The following is a 17,039-nucleotide window of genomic DNA, read 5'->3' on the forward strand; positions in this document are numbered from 1 at the left end:
ATCCATAGCTACGAGGAATTTTGGTTTGCTTTGTAGGCTATGCATAATGTCAATGGAAATAATAAACCTGTCCTGGTCCCGCCCCCCTTGTACCTCACACTCCTCTTGTAGTCTTATAAACCTAGACAGTATTCTAGTGAACAGAACTTCGCCAATCCCCTGAGAGGTATGTATGACATTTCTCCCTTCCGTGTTATTTAAGACAAAGTATTGGCTGAATCCTATCGGCAACTGGCTGTCTTTTCAGCTCCTGGGTGCTCCTAATTTCTATGTGGATATTGTTTTTGAACACCCAGCAATGTAGAAATTTGGAACAAAAGGTGCATTAGTGTGTGTGCGTGTATGTGTATGTATATAAATGTCCATACATAAGTGTTTGGTTTTTTTTTTTTTTATAGAGGCTGTTTTTTTTTTAATGTCTGTGCTTTGTTGACCTCCTATTTTCCCTTTTTATATTGGCTTTTCAAAATAACAAATGCAGTAATATAGAGATTGGATAAAAGGTTTTGTACAGCATAATCACTTTTGGTAAAAAAAATAGTACATTTTGTCAAGAGATTTACACATATGACCAAAAGGGGACTACGGTAAACCCCCGCTCCATCGCGGTTCAGTTTTTGCGGTCCCGGTATATTACGTTTTTTTTTTGTAATGTTATTTTACTATATAAATCATTAAAAATGAAATATTTTTGTGTTTTCCATAGCTCTTGCTCTGTCTCTCAGTATCTTTTATGTGTTTAAATGAGTTTCTATTGTTTTAAAAGTGTGTTTAAAGACCTTAAAATGCTTTTATACGTACAGTGACAGTAAAAAAAAACATGCCTACAATGCATTTTAATAGGGTTTTTCTATTTAGCGGATTTTCACTTTTCGCGGCTGGGTCCGGAACGTAACCCCCGCAATGGAGGGGGGTTTACTGTACTGAGGCTGCACGAAGGACAGAGAGATTTGGTCTCAAAAGGAGCACAGTCCCTCCAAATGAGGGATAGTTGGGCGCTATTTTGAGTGTTAATATAATGAAGCAAGGAGATGAAAAATAACCTGTAGCAACCAATCCCATTTTAGCCAACCCCAGTTATGTCTGTGAAAGCTGAATTGCAAATGCTTGCTGTTGGGGGGTAGGGGTGGAGGGACAATTTATCAGAACTGGAGCAGCCAGCTCCAGCGCCACAATAGTTCCAGGTTCTGTTTGCTCCAGTTTTAATCAAGTCTCCCTCATTGTGTGTAGCTATAGTGCGCAAGACTGTGCTACATGTTTATTCACAGATATTCAAAGCTGTTTAAACTATGACTATACAAAATCTTGCAGTGTTCAGGTACAGTGCTGTATGATCGAAGGTGACCTGATTGCTTTTCATTTAAGCAGGGCATATGAAAGATATTACCAGCTGTCTTGACCTTGTATGAATTTATAGCAGTGTGCATCAGAAGAGCTGTATCGGTTACAGAGATGTATCAATAATAGCTAAAATATACATTTACTATGCAATGCACAATATCTTGTGAATGGATATAATATTGGAGTGTTTATACGTTTTCCTACATTTTGCATAACATTTTTTGCCTTTAATTGTCTGTATTTGATCTGACCTGATCGACAACATTCTGTATAATAGAACCCTTTCCTAAATAAGGAGGGTTTAATTTTACCTGTCTAAGTGTTTACCTGTGTTTAAGTTTACCTACATTTCATGTTGGGGGATTGGGTGGAACATACATTTAGTCTAATGTGCTGTGTGGATTGGATAGTACATTCAAGGGAGTGGAACTGAAAAAACAGGTTTGGCAAGATATTTGTATGACGAAACCTACAATTGACTTAAAAGCGGAACTTTACCCATAACAACTTTATAAAAAACAAATGTTCTTTAGCAAGGAACATACATTCCACATTAATAATTCTGCTAATATGTGCTGTAGATTGCCTCCAGCATTGGCCCTGTTTCTTCTGGCTCGAGGCTGACATTTTTTCTGAAGCCTAAACGGCAGTAAATCATAAAGTGGAACTAAATGCATTGATTTATTGGTTTAAAAAAACAGTTACATTCCTGCAATGTGAATACAGAAAAGGTGAGCGAACCAATAAATAAAGTGTAAAAGCAGCACTGTGAAAAATTGGAAATACTTAAAAATGTACCATATAAATCATACGTTACAAAAGTGCGCTAATATAACCAAGAGAACAAAAATGTCCATATGTGAAAACAATTAAAATCAACAATTAAATGAAAGTCTTTGCATCCAAAAAGGAGTGTTCTCAAATCAAGTAAAAACAAACTGATGAATGGTGAGTATTTAGGGAGTGATGAAAGGTGGGTGTAACCTCTTCCCAAACAGCAATCCAAAAAAGTGACTTTTTGAAAAAGCATATACTTTTGTGATGACACCCAGTGATAGGAGTGGACTCTTACCACATTCAAGAGAGATGAAAGCGTGTGATGTGATATCCAAGAATCCAAATGGTCAGATAGATGCAATGGAATCCCAAATGGAATGGATCAATCGTCAGCTTCTCGGTTGGGGGGATCTATAGGAGATCATACCAAAGAGAAGAAGGGACTAATAATGCATTACCTCCAAATTTATTGATAAAATGAAGTGGAATTACACTTACAAGATCCAAAACGATAAACAGCATACACTTAATGAAGTCACGGTCGCCTGCAGTGCGATCCGAGACATATAGCAGCATGGCTGGCTCCCCCCGACGCGTTTCCACTGATGAGTCGGCTTCTGGGACTGGAGCTAAAGCTGTGCTGCTGTCATCTCTCTTAAATACATAAATGAATGGAGACTTCCGGAGCGGCCTGCAATGACGGGATTGCTAAGTGATACATTTGCTTGTGTCCTCAACCAAACTATCAAACCTTCAAATGGCTGTTTTAACTGATCACATATGCAGCACCATGGCAGTTGCAGATCAAACAGAAGCAGCCTCCTTGGCTGTAAAGGACAGGATGGTTTAATTTCGCTTTAAGGATGTCAGCAGATCTGCCTCTACAAATTCACCAATACCTAAAAGTGCCTAAAAATAGAGAGCATGTAAACCCCTTTTTTTCTTGAATTTGAATAAACTATTTTGATGGAAAAAAAAAAATAGAGAGCAACTGAGCATGTGCAGAGCTGGGGGAGGCAGTATATTACTGGATTTTAACCACTTTACCACTAGAGCATTTTGCTGTCTTACGTCTGGGCCACTTTTTGCGATTCGGCGCTGTGCGACTTTAACTGACAATTGCACGGTCGTGCGACGCCATACCCAAACGAAATTTACGTCCTTTTTTTCCCACAAACAGAGCTTTCTTTTGGAGGTATTTGATCACCTGTGCGATTTTTACTTTTTGCGCTATAAACAAAAAAAAAAAACAACAATATTTTTCACATTTTTTATATGAAATTCCCCCCCAAAAAATGTAAAAATCAATTTTTTTTAAATTTTTGGCCAATTTGTTTTCTGCTACCTATGTTTGGTAAAAAAATTCACAATAAGCGTATTTTGATTGGTTTGCGCAAAAGTTATTGCGTTTACTAACAAAGGGAAAGATTTCTGTCATTTTTGGTGTTTTTTTTTTTACGCGTAATGGCGGCGATCTGCGTTTTTTTTTGAGGGACTGCGACATTGCGGCGGACAGATCGGACCCTTGACTGACATTTTTGACACTTTTGGGGGTACCAGTGACATTACTGCAGGATTCAGTGCTATATATATGCACTGTTACTGTAAAAATGACACTGGCAGGGAAGGGGTTAATTTTATTGGAGAGGGAGGGGTTAATGTATGCCTGGTGCTTACTGACGTGTGGGGGGGGGGAGGTGACTGTGTGACACAAGGACAGATCCAGGGTTCAGCTATGCTGAACCCTGCAATCTGACCCTGCCTGTCACTTGGGAGATCCGCCCGCTTGTGTTTACACAAGCAGGCGGATCTCCACACTAGATCCCCGATGATCGGGGAAGAGCAGAGGCGATCGCCGCTGCTCCTCCCCTGGCCCGACTCCCGCTGTGACTGAAAACAGTGGGAGCGAGCCTCCGGCGGCGCGCGAGCGCCGCCCACAAGGGGAGTGTCTGACGACGTAGTACTACGTCGTCAGACGATAACGAGCCACTTTGCCGCAGTAGTACTACGGTACTCAGCGGTAAAGTGGTTAAACAGTATAGACACTTATTTTTAATATTTGACATAGCTATACCTGCAAAGGTGCCAGTCTGAAGTGATCTAGCAGGACCCAATTTTCTGACTTAAGTTCCACTGTAACTTTATGACTAAAGTTCCACTTTAAGTCCTGATAGATCACTTCAGGCCGGGCCATTGTGCAGATATAGCTATGTTAAACCTTAAAAAAAAGTGCCTATAAGGTTTAAAATCCAGAAAGGCACTGTCTTACCCTACTCTGTTGCTCTTTTCTTGGCACTGTGCCTATAATCATTGGAGGCCAATCATCTGACAGCTTAAATTTTAGTACACACTACTAGGTTTTTCTTGTTCAACCCGGGCTCAGGAGGAGCCACTGTATTAACTATGCAATGTTAATACAGCTACCTCCCTCGCTGAGCTATTTTGTTCTGATGGGGGGAGGGGTGTTGGCAGCTGCTTGGATGTTGATTGGCAGACCTTTTTCAGTCATGTCCCTTCGACAAAAGCTGGCCAAACGGCTGCAGTACAATGTCAGCCAGTTTCTATTGAACCGACCTATGCCGCCCCACCTTCGGCCCATGTGTAATAGGCTTTAAGATTTAAGGATCTAAGGAAAGCAACAGGAATGACACAGACTGTGCAGAGGAAGCACAGATTGGGGAGGGAGAAAACAAAAGCAGAAGGGGTGACAGGACAAACTCTGCTGTATGGGCAGCCTGTGAATATCAGCGCTGTAAAGCTTCTGTCAGCCTTCCCCTCTATCCAAGCCAAAACATACAATCAAGACTGGAAGCGTATGTGAAAGTCTTCAAAATTAAATATGAACTCTAAACCACAACATTTTTCATGGGCGTTTAAAGAGGTACACCATTTACATAAAAAATATATTGAACAATAGATCTTTTACATAAGAACATTTAAAAAAAAAAAAAAAAAAAAGCAAACATATTTGTAAATATTACCATATATCGGCATACAGTCAACATAGTATTTATATAATGATACATATACAAATTCCACTCTTCCAGATTTTTCACAAAACATAATGATGGGTACATCCTTAGCTCAACACAATTCATGACAATAATCTCACTTCTTCAGGAGTAGATGCCCATTGTAAAAGAAATTAGCTATATAGCAATCTAGGATAACACCTCCAAATGGAAACCACCACCAGGTGTCTGGCTCGGGAGTTGTGGGGGGAGGGGGGGGGAAGACATGGCACACCAATGGGAAAATCTAGGAGCAGTACCAAGTCCTGAGCAATCATTCTGGACATGACTCAAGGTCCCACAGGTCCCCTTCCTCTTCCTGTGGGACCTGGAGTCATGTCTGGAATGACTGCTCTTGCTATTCACACGTCAGCAGCACTTGGTACTGCTCCTTGGTTTTCCCATTGGGGTGCCTATCTCCCCCCCCCCCCCCCCCCAACAACTCCTAAACCAGACACTTGGTGGTGGTTTCCATTTGGTGGTGTTATCTTAGATTGCTATATAGCTGATTTATTTTACAATTGGCAACTGCTTGTGATGAATTGAGATTAATGTCAAGAAACACGTTGAGCTAAAGAATGTACCAATCATTATGTTTTGTGAAAAACTTGGAAGAGTGGAATTTGTATATGTATCATCATATGAATACTATGTTGACTATGCCGATACACAGTAGTATTTACAAATCAGCTTGTTGTTTTTTTTAAAAACATACAATATTTTCATCTATTGCTCGATAAATCTTTTTATGCAAATGTTGTACCTCATTTAAAATCCCATGAAAAATGTTTTTAGTTTTGTATATGCAAGTAGGGGATAGAGGCATGACATTATAAGGCACTAGCATACATTATTTATTTATTTATTTATATATATACAAACCCGATTCCAAAAAAGTTGGGACACTGTACAAATTGTGAATAAAAACAGAATGCAATGATGTGGAAGTTTCAAATTTCCATATTTTATTCAGAATACAACTAGATGACATACCAAATGTTTAAACTGAGAAAATGTATAATTTTAAGGGAAAAATAAGTTGAATAATAATAAATAATAATGAATAATAAATTTCATGGCATCAGCACATCTCAAAAAAGTTGGGACAAGGCCATGTTTACCACTGTGTGGCATCCCCTCTTCTTTTTATAACAGTTTGCAAACGTCTGGGGACTGAGGAGACACGTTGCTCAAGTTTAGGAATAGGAATGTTGTCCCATTCTTGTCTAATACAGGCTTCTAGTTGCTTAACTGTCTTAGGTCTTCTTTGTCGCATCTTCCTCTTTATGATGTGCCAAATGTTTTCTATGGGTAAAAGATCTGGACTGCAGGCTGGCCATTTCAGTAACCGGATCCTTCTTCTACACAGCCATGATGTTGTAATTGATGCAGGATGTGGTCTGCCATTGTCATGTTGGAAAATGCAAGGTCTTCCCTGAAAGAGACGACGTCTGGATGGGAGCATATGTTGTTCTAGAACGTCTATATATCTTTCAACATTGATGTAGCCTTTCCAGATGTGTAAGCTGCCCATGCCACACGCACTCATGCAACTCCATACCATTAGAGATGCAGGCTTCTGAACTGAGCGCTGATAACAACTTGGGTTGTCCTTGTCCTCTTTAGTCCGGATGACATGGCATCCCAGTTTTCCAAAAAGAATTTCACATTTTGATTCGTCTGACCACAGAACAGTTTTCCACTTTGCCACAGTCCATTTTAAATGAGCCTTGGCCCAGAAAAAACGCCTGCGCTTCTGGATCATGTTTAGATATGGCTTCTTTTTTGGTCTATAGAGTTTTAGCTGGCAACGGCAATTGGCACGGTGGATTGTGTTCACCGACAATGTTTTCTGGAAGTATTCCTGAGCCCATGTTGTGATTTCCATTACAGTAGCATTCCTGTATGTGATGCAGTGCCGTCTAAGGGCCCGAAGATCACGGGCATTCAGTATGGTTTTCCAGCCTTGACCCTTACGCACAGAGATTGTTCCAGATTCTCTGAATCTTTGGATGATATTATGCACTGTAGATGATGATAACTTCAAAGTCTGCAATTTTCCTCTAAGAAACTCCTTTCTGATATTGCTCCACTATTTTTTGCCGCAGCATTGGGGGAATTGGTGATCCTCTGCCCATCTTGACTTCTGAGAGACACTGCCACTCTGAGAGGCTCTTTTTATACCCAATAATGTTGCCAATTGACCTCACAAGTTGCAATCTGGTCCTCCAGCTATTCCTTATATGTACATTTAACTTTTCTGGCCTCTTATTGCTACCTGTCCCAACTTTTTTGAAATGTGTAGCTCTCATGAAATCCAAAACGAGTCAATATTTGGCATGACATTTCAAAATGTCTCACTTTTAACTTTTGATATGTTATCTATATTATATTGTGAATAAAATATAAGTTTATGAAATTTGTAAATTAGTCCATTCCTTCTTTACTCACAATTTGTACAGTGTCCCAACTTCCCAACTTTTTTTTTGAATTGGGTTTGTGTATATATAGATATATATATATATATATATATATATATATATATATATATATATATATATACTCTAAACAACTACCTAAATACACAAATGAAACCTGTATTTAGTAGCTATAATTGTGATTTGTAGTTTCCAAACAACGAGGTTAGTGACCTCACTTTGTTCTACTGCAGTAAGGCAATAATGTTTGTGCAACTTCCTGGCCTTGGATTGGATTTGTGATTGGACCATAAAGGAGAAGCAATGCACTTGGTGGTGATCAGGCCCAACTCTGAGCTGAAAGGCCAGGGTGCCAGCTACCCTGTTGCTTTTCTATCCCTTTAGGTTTACTGAAGGTTTCTATCTAATCACAAACCAAATTACAGTAGGATCATTGGAGTAATGAGTGCTGTAGTGCAAGGCCATATTTAGACATCATACTGCCCTGAATAACGATGGATCTTCATACAATCCCTACCCAATATATAATTTGAGTATTTTAGTAAAAACATTTTGATTGTGTTGCTGGAGACAGAATGGGGTCTGCACAACTACATTTTAGTTGACCAACCAACCAAAAAAAAGAAAAAATAGGTTTTATGTTTTTGAATCAAAAAACGCCTTGGCAATGCTTTTTAACACACCCTGCATCCCACTCACTTCAGTAGTCTTACTGAATTTAGACATCGTTGTCCAGATGTGGACAGATGAGAGAAACAAAATGAGGATAAAGTCATCACAATTTGTACATTCTGAGGCTTGGTGTTGCCCTCTCTGACCTTGCTTATCTAGGGACTGGCCCACAAGTGCCAGGTTCCACCAGAAGGATGGGGCTGGTAAAACAAAAGAAACATGTCACTAGCTCATCTTTGTAAATTTACAAACACATTCAAATCATTTACTGTATGTATTCTGTTTATCTGTTACTGATATTACTTTGAAGAAGGACCTCCTATGGGGCCCCATAATGTTGTATAATACTTTTGTTAGTGCATTAAGTCTGTTGTAAAAATGTACAAAGGTGTGCTGGTAACATAATCCTCCCTGTAGTTAGGCAAAAAACCGCAGCAATATATATGCAATCATCTCTGTTTAACAAGCCGGATTAGCATAGGGAGTGTGAGCTTGTGTAATAATGTATCACCATCCTACTAGCAGGCTTTCTTCAAAAGCATATTGTTGAATAATTCTGAGCTCTTGTTCCGTTCAGTGTCAAGTTGATTTTTCTATGCAAATCTCATTAAAGCCTCTGTGAAGGGGCACAGAGAATAGACATGTAGACTAATTAAAGTGGCACTAAAGGCAGTTTGTTTTAATTTGTTGGTGTAAGGGAGGGTTATAACCCCTGTCAACTCCTTTTTTCCACCTGTGCCCCATTGGGGAAATTTCCGTTCACTTCCTGTCCCATATTAAAACAGGAAGTGAGGAGAAATCCCTTGAGGGAATCCCCGGTGGTTACCAAAAATAGTTTCCCCAGTGGAAAATTCACCCTCTATTACTGTTCTGGTGACAACCCAAAATGTGGGATTTTCTATCATTTTCACGCTGGGCGACAACAGCAAGCAGGACAGAGAGGGAGGGGGAATCACCCTCACAGAACATCGTCATGTTTATATTGCTGTATGTGTCCTAATTCCTCTTCACTCTATCCAAAACCTAAAATAATTTTGTTCTACTTTAAATAAAATTGTTTTTTTTGGTGGTGATGCTTATTTTTTCAATTTTTGTTTAAGGTAATCTTGTGTTTATTTTTTACCAGATCTACCAACATGTGGAATCCAAACCAAGGTAAGGCCAACAAGATCCAATCTATGGACTACTTTTAGTACTCCTCTGTAGATGTTTTCTGTCCATTATAGCTATTTACTGACACTTGACGGGAAAATTTAGAGCCAAATTTCAGTTCTGCATTCACCAGCCTCCTTTGCTGTACCATGAACCTCATAGGTAAAATGGATATTCTTCATGTAGCAAAACAGTAATTGAATCAGTTTCATCACCATGTGATACAGTATCTCAACAAAAAAAACAAGAAGATTGGGGGTTACTTATATAACAACAGCAAGAAATTAAAATTGGGGGTTGTATTTTGTTGTGCAGATTGGAAAAATTTTATTTGTTACTGAGCTGGCTGAAAAACACAACACAACTTTATTTGTGAGTCTGTATTCATGACATAATTTATTCTGTTACAGCTGTTAGAGCTAGCATACACAAAAATTGTTGTGAAACACTGCCTATTGCTTTTGATTGCAAAACTACAAAGCATGGATGACTGCTGAGGAGCATGGGCCTAAAGCCATATTAACCATATCTACCAATAACTTTGATCAATAAACGACACTCAGACAGGTTAAGTTGGAAAGGGCAAGGCCACAGCTTTATTTAAATGTTCCAAATAAGCATTTTTCCAACATAAACATTTAACCCATGACAGTCACAGTTGTACTGTGGGTACTTCTTGAAACCTTAACTGGGCCTATTCTAAAAGGCCTGTCGTTACCATAAGTTCTGGACAGTAATTGGCGTGGAAAAACCTCCAGTGAAAGGCATAGCTATGATGTGAAACATTTATTGCTGACAAGGTAGAAACCGCCGGGAAAGCTGTGCAACCTGACCTGAAAAGAAAAGTTGGGGAGGGTAGGTAACTCTTCTTTTTGCTCTTTAAATGGTGAGTGAAGAGTTTACCTCAGAGAGGAACTTTTATAGAGTTCAGGCCTGCCTCTTATCTCGATCCCCAACTAACCAATCATCTTTACCAGCTTGGATTCATTCTTTTTCACCATGCCCATGACGCTAGCCCATGCTCCCTGCAGTCAAGGCTCCCTTTCCCTATGGGATTAAGGGGCTTAAGGACTGCATTTGACCTGCTTTTGCTGCAATGCAAACATATAATAATAAACAGGCTGTGTCTCTAAAACTGAAAGCAGGTCAGACAACCTCATAACTGTCAGCCACGCTGCAATATGGAAGTATATGATGATCTGCCTCCTGCATTTGTTTTTAAAAGGCACGTCAAATGCTGCAGAACATAGCCTGTGTACACAAACAATAACTATGCTTTCAGTTCTCATTGTAATATAAACTACCACCATATTATGTTGTTTAGCCATATTCAATAAAGAATTGTTTTAACAGACTGAAAGAATGTTGCATCTACGTATACAGTAATATGGTGGGTCCCCCCACTATTTGCAACTGCTGCCTTCTGACTGGGGCTGGAATGCAGGTCTTGTAGGTGCCAACTGATAAGGTTTTCCTATTTTCTGTTCTAGGAACACCATATGGGCAGCCTGGATATCCAGCCCCTGGCTGTCCTCCCCAGCAAGGGCCTTATCCAGGTCAATATCCTCCTGGTATAAATCCTGGATACCCTGGACCTGCTCAGCCTCCTCCACCTGGTGGATATCCCGGTGGGTACGCTCCTCCTCCATGTCAACCAGGACAATATGGGCATGGAGCCCCTGGGTACCCTCCTCAGTACCCTACAGGATTTCCAGGTGGTTGTAACCCACATCCTCATCATCCTCATGATAAGCACAAAAAGCATAAGCAACATGGTCATCATGGTCATCATGGCCATGGGCATGGAAAGGTAAATATTTTCACCTTACTTGAGACTATACTGTGATTTATTCCATAATGTAATCTAATAACTAAAATTTGATTCATGATGGTCAACTTTTATAGAGAAAGCCAAGTGACTAGATTCAGCCAAAACTTATTTTGTTGCTTAGTGCCTATAGCACAACATCCTAGCAATTCGAGTATAACTAGCTATCCAAGAAGCCAGTTGGAAGTCCCGTGCTGTGTGGTCGGGGAGCTTGGATTCTAAGCGCAGGAGAAGGGTGATATCACCTTATTTTTTTGGAGCAATTTGAGTATAATGCTGATCTTGTCCCCAAATACACAGCAAACTCTCACTGCAACTAAAACTATTTCAAGATATAAATCGTGGATAAAAAGGCGCTGGTAATCTTTTATGTTGCTGGATACAATTATTCTAGGTATCACGTATTTTTATAAAATTATTCAATATTACTATTATAAAGAAATGTGTATATTATGCTGAATAAAACAAGTGCAAATCGTGATAATAAATAACAAAAGTGCTTAGTAGTGCATCAATCTAAAATTGCAAGTGTTGATTGTCACTAATATATATGTTACATATATAAATAAATTAATTAGTGCAACAAGCAAAAAAGTGCTTAATAGTGCATGCATAAATTAAACCACATCTAATTAAATTGGAAAATGGTCGTGCTCTCCAATAAAGTGCTCAAAAATATATATAGCCAGTGTCTCTAAAAGTACTGAGCAATTCGTGCAATTGGATTGTGCTTCTATATTCTTGTTTTTTAAAGTGCTCCAGGTGGTGGGGTGTGTCACACGTGGCCTCTTACCAGCTTCCAATAGGTCGTAACCCCAACGCCTATGATCCCTTTATCTGGGTGGATCAAACTTCTCCTCGATATCTTTAGCTTGAATATCTGCTCCTACATTGGGCGTGTATGGACCATGTAGTCCGCATATAAAGATAAAACAAATGCCTCCAATAGTGAAATATTGTATGGTTTATTGTATATACACTAAAGGATAACAGTTGGTCTCTTACTATTTGCTGTGCCCTCCTGGCACTGGGCAATTCGGCAGTACACAATCGTTCGGGTATTGGGAAGATAGTGTCCGAGGATCTGCAGCTTCCTCCTATCTTTCCTTTCAATGTATTGTGTGCGGCGGTCGGCGTGCGTCCCTGCCCCTGCTACGAATGCCTGAGTTTCAGTTTCCGGGTTTAGCAATGACCACTGGGTCCCCTTCAGCACTGGTATAACTTTCTGATATTGGTAGCACCAATTTACCCAGTTCTATAGCATTAATAGAAACACATTACTAATTGGTTTTGTCCCTCTACAAAATAAAATGTGTGATCAACAGTGCAAAGCAGGATCTAGTTGACCCAAACTTTAGTTTAGATCAGACCAGGCGGCATGCTGACAGATGTCTATGTGGGGAGCTGCAAGTACTGGAAGGGGAGAGCCAGAAGAGCTGATCGGTACAGGGAGGAGGCTTGGATGTGGTGGTAGAGAGTTGCCTAGGAGATGTTCTGATGCTCTCCTGCCACTCTGATATCCGACAAAGCTTTTCCAGTGTTAGCTCTTGCATGCTGCAAACGCCAGGAGCTATGCATCTGTTCTTCATTCCAGGTCAGGATCTGCAGAAATCCCCATTGCACCAATCTCTCCTTCCAGTCACAGGTGTTTTAAGAGGGAATTTGACAGGTAAAGGAGGTGTTCTGTTGCCTCCTTACTGCCTGATTTAATCCTATAATGCCGCACAAATGCAATGCAATTGTGTTGCACACAGTTGCAGCACAGTCCTATTGAGTTTAATGGGCAAGTTTGACAAGGAGTGCCTCTTTAGTAAGCCAAGTTAAAAGCCAAGTTAAAAATGTGGGCTCAGCCTCTTGTGTTTACCACCCTTATATGAAAAGACCTATTATATGGTCAATTGTACCTATTATTCCTAGTACAAGTAGTTTGTTTTCTATATGTTGTTATGTACTTATGAACCTTCCTAGATCCAAAATAATATTGATCGAAATTAAAGTAGAACTTTAGGCAAAACTTTTTTTATTTTTAATAGGGAAAGGGAGTCTTATAACCCCCGTCAGTTTTTTTTTTTTTCACCATCTGTGTCCCATTGGGGAGAGTTAAGTTTACTTCCTGTCCCATAATCAAACAGGAAGTAAGAGAAAATACCTGCATACTAAGGGAATTTCTTGGGGACCCCCAGGTCACCAGAACTAGTGTCCCCAATGGAAGATCTTCCCTCTATTACCTTTCTGGAGACAACCCAAAATTTGGGATTTTCTTATACTTTTACTTTCAATATTGATAAGCAGGACAAGTAGAGAGGGTAAATCTTTCTAAACATGGGTACAGACAGCAATAAAAACTTACAGGGGGTCTAATCCCTCTCCACTCTATCAAAAACGAAAAATAAATGTTTAGCCTTTAGTTATACTTTAGGTTCGGTCACAACAGTCCCAGTTTCTCATGTGGTCCAATGGGAAAATTAATTGCCCACTGATTGAGTCTTACCTGCCTCTGCTTTTCAATGATTAAAATAGGGTATTAAAGTGGAACTACCACTATCCTACCTAATAGTGGATAGCTGGAGTCCTATACTGTACTCTAAAACCAGGCTGTATGATGACTCCCCCCCCCCCCCCGTACCCCCACAGGGGAAATGCACAGAATAATTCTGACTGCCAAGAAGGCTGGTTGTGCTAGGCTAGGGAGGAGGCTGAGGACAGCAGAGGAGGGCAATGGAGAGGGTAAATAGAGTTTGACCTTTTTTAGATTTGAAACAGGAGCAAAAAAATGAATTAGAGTTTTACTTTAAGTTCTTCAATTGAGTTTTAAGTGGGGACATCTACCTGCTTTGATGACATGACCAGTCCTCGTGTTCTGAAGAAAATGTACCCCTGCCATCCCCTTAAAGCTGTCTATACACTGTTCAATAAGATTGTACAATATCTGCACGATTTAATTTAAATTTACCAAAACTATGTATAATGGGGAAAAATGTATACAATTCAATCACACGGACCTTTACATTGCATAATTGTTGGTAGATCTAAAGGAGTTTATACAAAAAGATTGGATAGTCTATTTTCAGTTTTAGTGTCCCCAATGGGGTTTTAGGACAAACCTTAACGATCTGTTTAATTTGTATCCGCTCAAGAAGCCCTTGCACTACATAGTTTATGGTAAATTTAAAGGAGATTGTATAGTCAGCTTAAGCGCCTGATCTAGCAGAAGATTCACTGCAATAAAACCTAAGAGCAGTGCTTTGAATTCCTGAATTTTAGCTCACACTCAATTTCTCTGGAAAGTTTTGAGCCTAGAACAAGAACAAGGTATGAGAACTCAGAAAATCTAATCTGGCTATCGAAATAGGTTATTTTTTGATGACCTTAAAACCCAACTTTAAGATCCGAACTCCCCCATGATCTCCATAATGCCCTGAAGGGCTCCCAGCAGTATTTTTTTTTTTTAAATACTTATTCCCCTGTAGGGCCTGCTGTAAGATGACTTCTCGGGCCTCCTCTGATTACCAGCACACAGTCACTTGGGGTACAGTTCATACATCCCTCCTTACTGCCGATGGCTTGTCACATAATAAACAGTCAAGGGGTGTTGGTTTTTAGTGTTTATTTTGGAACTTGGATGGGAGAATGGAATAGTGGGATACTCCAACTGTAACTATTCACAATGGATAAGGACAACTCTCACTTTGCCTCACCAGGTTGCTTTTGGAAGCAGCTGCACTGCTTAATCCATACTGCCACATGTATGGAAAGGGTTAAGTCTCCTTGCTCTTTTCTCTCCAGCAATAGACTTGGTGATCCTACATTAACTTCAGGACACTTACTAGCATCCCCTTTACTGACACCCATGCACTGACTCTTCTAGCTGCAGGGGTGGCCCCCCTCAGGTCAGGACTCTTGACCCAGATCTGTACTCACTGTCGACCAACTGAGGCCTCACGACCCCTCTACAGAGGAGGAGGCGGCAGCCGTCCCCCTCCCTCCGGGACTCTGCTATCCAGCCGAAAGACCCCGAGCACATGTGCTCCTGACATATATACAGTATCCCAGCATGCACCGAGGCACTTTTCCTCTGCCAAATCACCAGGGCTGTATCAAAATCCTGTGCACTCATTTGTCAGGTTCCCCCCCCCCCCCCCCCACTGTCCAATATGCCTCCTTATTGGAGCAGTGTGAAACACTGCAGACAGAAGGAGTTGCACCTGAGCATAATGAGCAAACCTCACTAACAGATCCTGCTCTCTGGTAAGCAGAGAACAATATAGATTTACCTGTGTTTTGTGCAGGGCCTCTTTATTTTTTCTCTGACAGTGGGGGGGGGGGGGGGGTCCTCTGTGATGCATAGAACTAACATGATATCCATGCCATTCTCCACATCATTGTATGTGAGCACAGGGAGCAGGTCCATGATGCCCCACACTCACAGGATGCCCAGCATGTTAACCCAGAAGAGAGCTGACATCAAACTGCAAAAAGCAGTTACTGGGACAGTGCTGAATGAGGGGGTGAATATTGCCGTTAGAACAGTTTTTTGTTTGAAATCGTTCCTGGGGACATATATATATATATATATATATATATATATATATATATATATGAGGTTGGGAAATAAATAATAAATTGGATGGTATTGTGTTTTTACATTTTTATGTTTTATGAAACATAAGACTAAAGTTAAGTTCACCTCTAAAGATGATAAACTATATCCTTTCTCTTTTGCAGCATGGTGGGTCTAGCAGCAGTTCAGACTCAGACTGAAAGGACCGAAAGAAAGATTGGATCCGTATTTGAAACTAGATCTCTTGTTTTTTAATATTGATTTAGTGCTCAAAACAAGCAAAGAAAAAAAAAAAAATTCAATGTGCATGTATAGAAAACAATATGTACATATTTCAGAATGTGTATATTTTAGATGTATGCTGTGAGATATTAAAAACATGAATCTGTGTGTCGCACATGGATTTTGGTGTAAACCTTAATATTTATCTGTCATGTTGCTTTACCTGACACCTCTACTTATGGACAACTTCCAAACGATATTCCAATAGACATATCCTAGTTTATTTCTGTGTTCTTTGGGTCTATAATAGATCTAATACCGACCACATTGTGACTGTAGCTAGCTTTTTGGGAGCAGCTTCACATTAAAGCCAACCTGACATGGGAGGAATAGGGAGTTGCCACTGCTGACCTCCTTCTTAAAATGCTAGTTGCCTGGCTGTTATGCTGAGACAGTGTATCCAGTACATTGAGTCACTGGTCTGAACTATGTATGTCGATCAAGGAAGTTGTAGTGAAGTCAGAAGTCCTTTTCTGCATGCCTGACTAGTTAAGTGGTCTAAGATAAAAAAAAAAAAGGTATCGGGACTTCCATTGCAAACCTCCCATTTGAGGATGCAAATTTTCTGCCTGTCATGCTTTGATGCATGTACAGCACTATGTCAACTATTGATCAAACAAACCTCATCTGCCTACATGCCATTTTAGCCCCTATGTTCTCCCCTGCAGGTGGCGCTAGTCTGCAGCCCCAATGCTGATGTGAGAGGAAGTTAAGAGAAGCTATGTTTCTCTATGATTTCCACAGTCACTAGGGCAGTGCTCTGCTCTGGTTGGATGCACCATGGTGGCCATCTTGGGTCAGGCAGAGTCTATTTAAGACTCTGGTCCTTGGGTTTGGCTTGCTTTATGTGAGCTGACAGGATAGAGACAGATTCCCTATCTGACAGGGGCAGCGGCAGCAGTTGGGAGAGAGCAGGTTCTAGGTCTACCTCTTCAGGATGCTTAGCATTTGGGTTTAGACCGGCCAGCCTGCACTGA

The 17,039-nt window shown here is 40.3% G+C and overlaps 1 protein-coding gene across 1 annotated transcript; it reads left to right on the top strand.

Annotated features, from left to right (window-relative positions):
* Positions 1 to 97: 97 nt before the first annotated feature.
* On the top strand, positions 98 to 16,024 carry LOC309558863 (uncharacterized protein). The gene is made up of 4 exons (XM_082261948.1): positions 98 to 166; positions 9,366 to 9,394; positions 10,882 to 11,201; positions 15,945 to 16,024. Exons 2-4 carry the CDS (start codon positions 9,376 to 9,378, stop codon positions 15,978 to 15,980), a joined length of 375 nt encoding a protein of 124 aa, XP_082118074.1. The 5' UTR covers positions 98 to 166; positions 9,366 to 9,375; the 3' UTR covers positions 15,981 to 16,024.
* The last annotated feature ends 1,015 nt before the right edge of the window (positions 16,025 to 17,039 follow it).

Source organism: Pelophylax lessonae (assembly GCF_965119305.1).
Source record: "Pelophylax lessonae genome assembly, chromosome: 6".
In the NCBI taxonomy this organism is placed as follows: domain Eukaryota; kingdom Metazoa; phylum Chordata; class Amphibia; order Anura; family Ranidae; genus Pelophylax; species Pelophylax lessonae.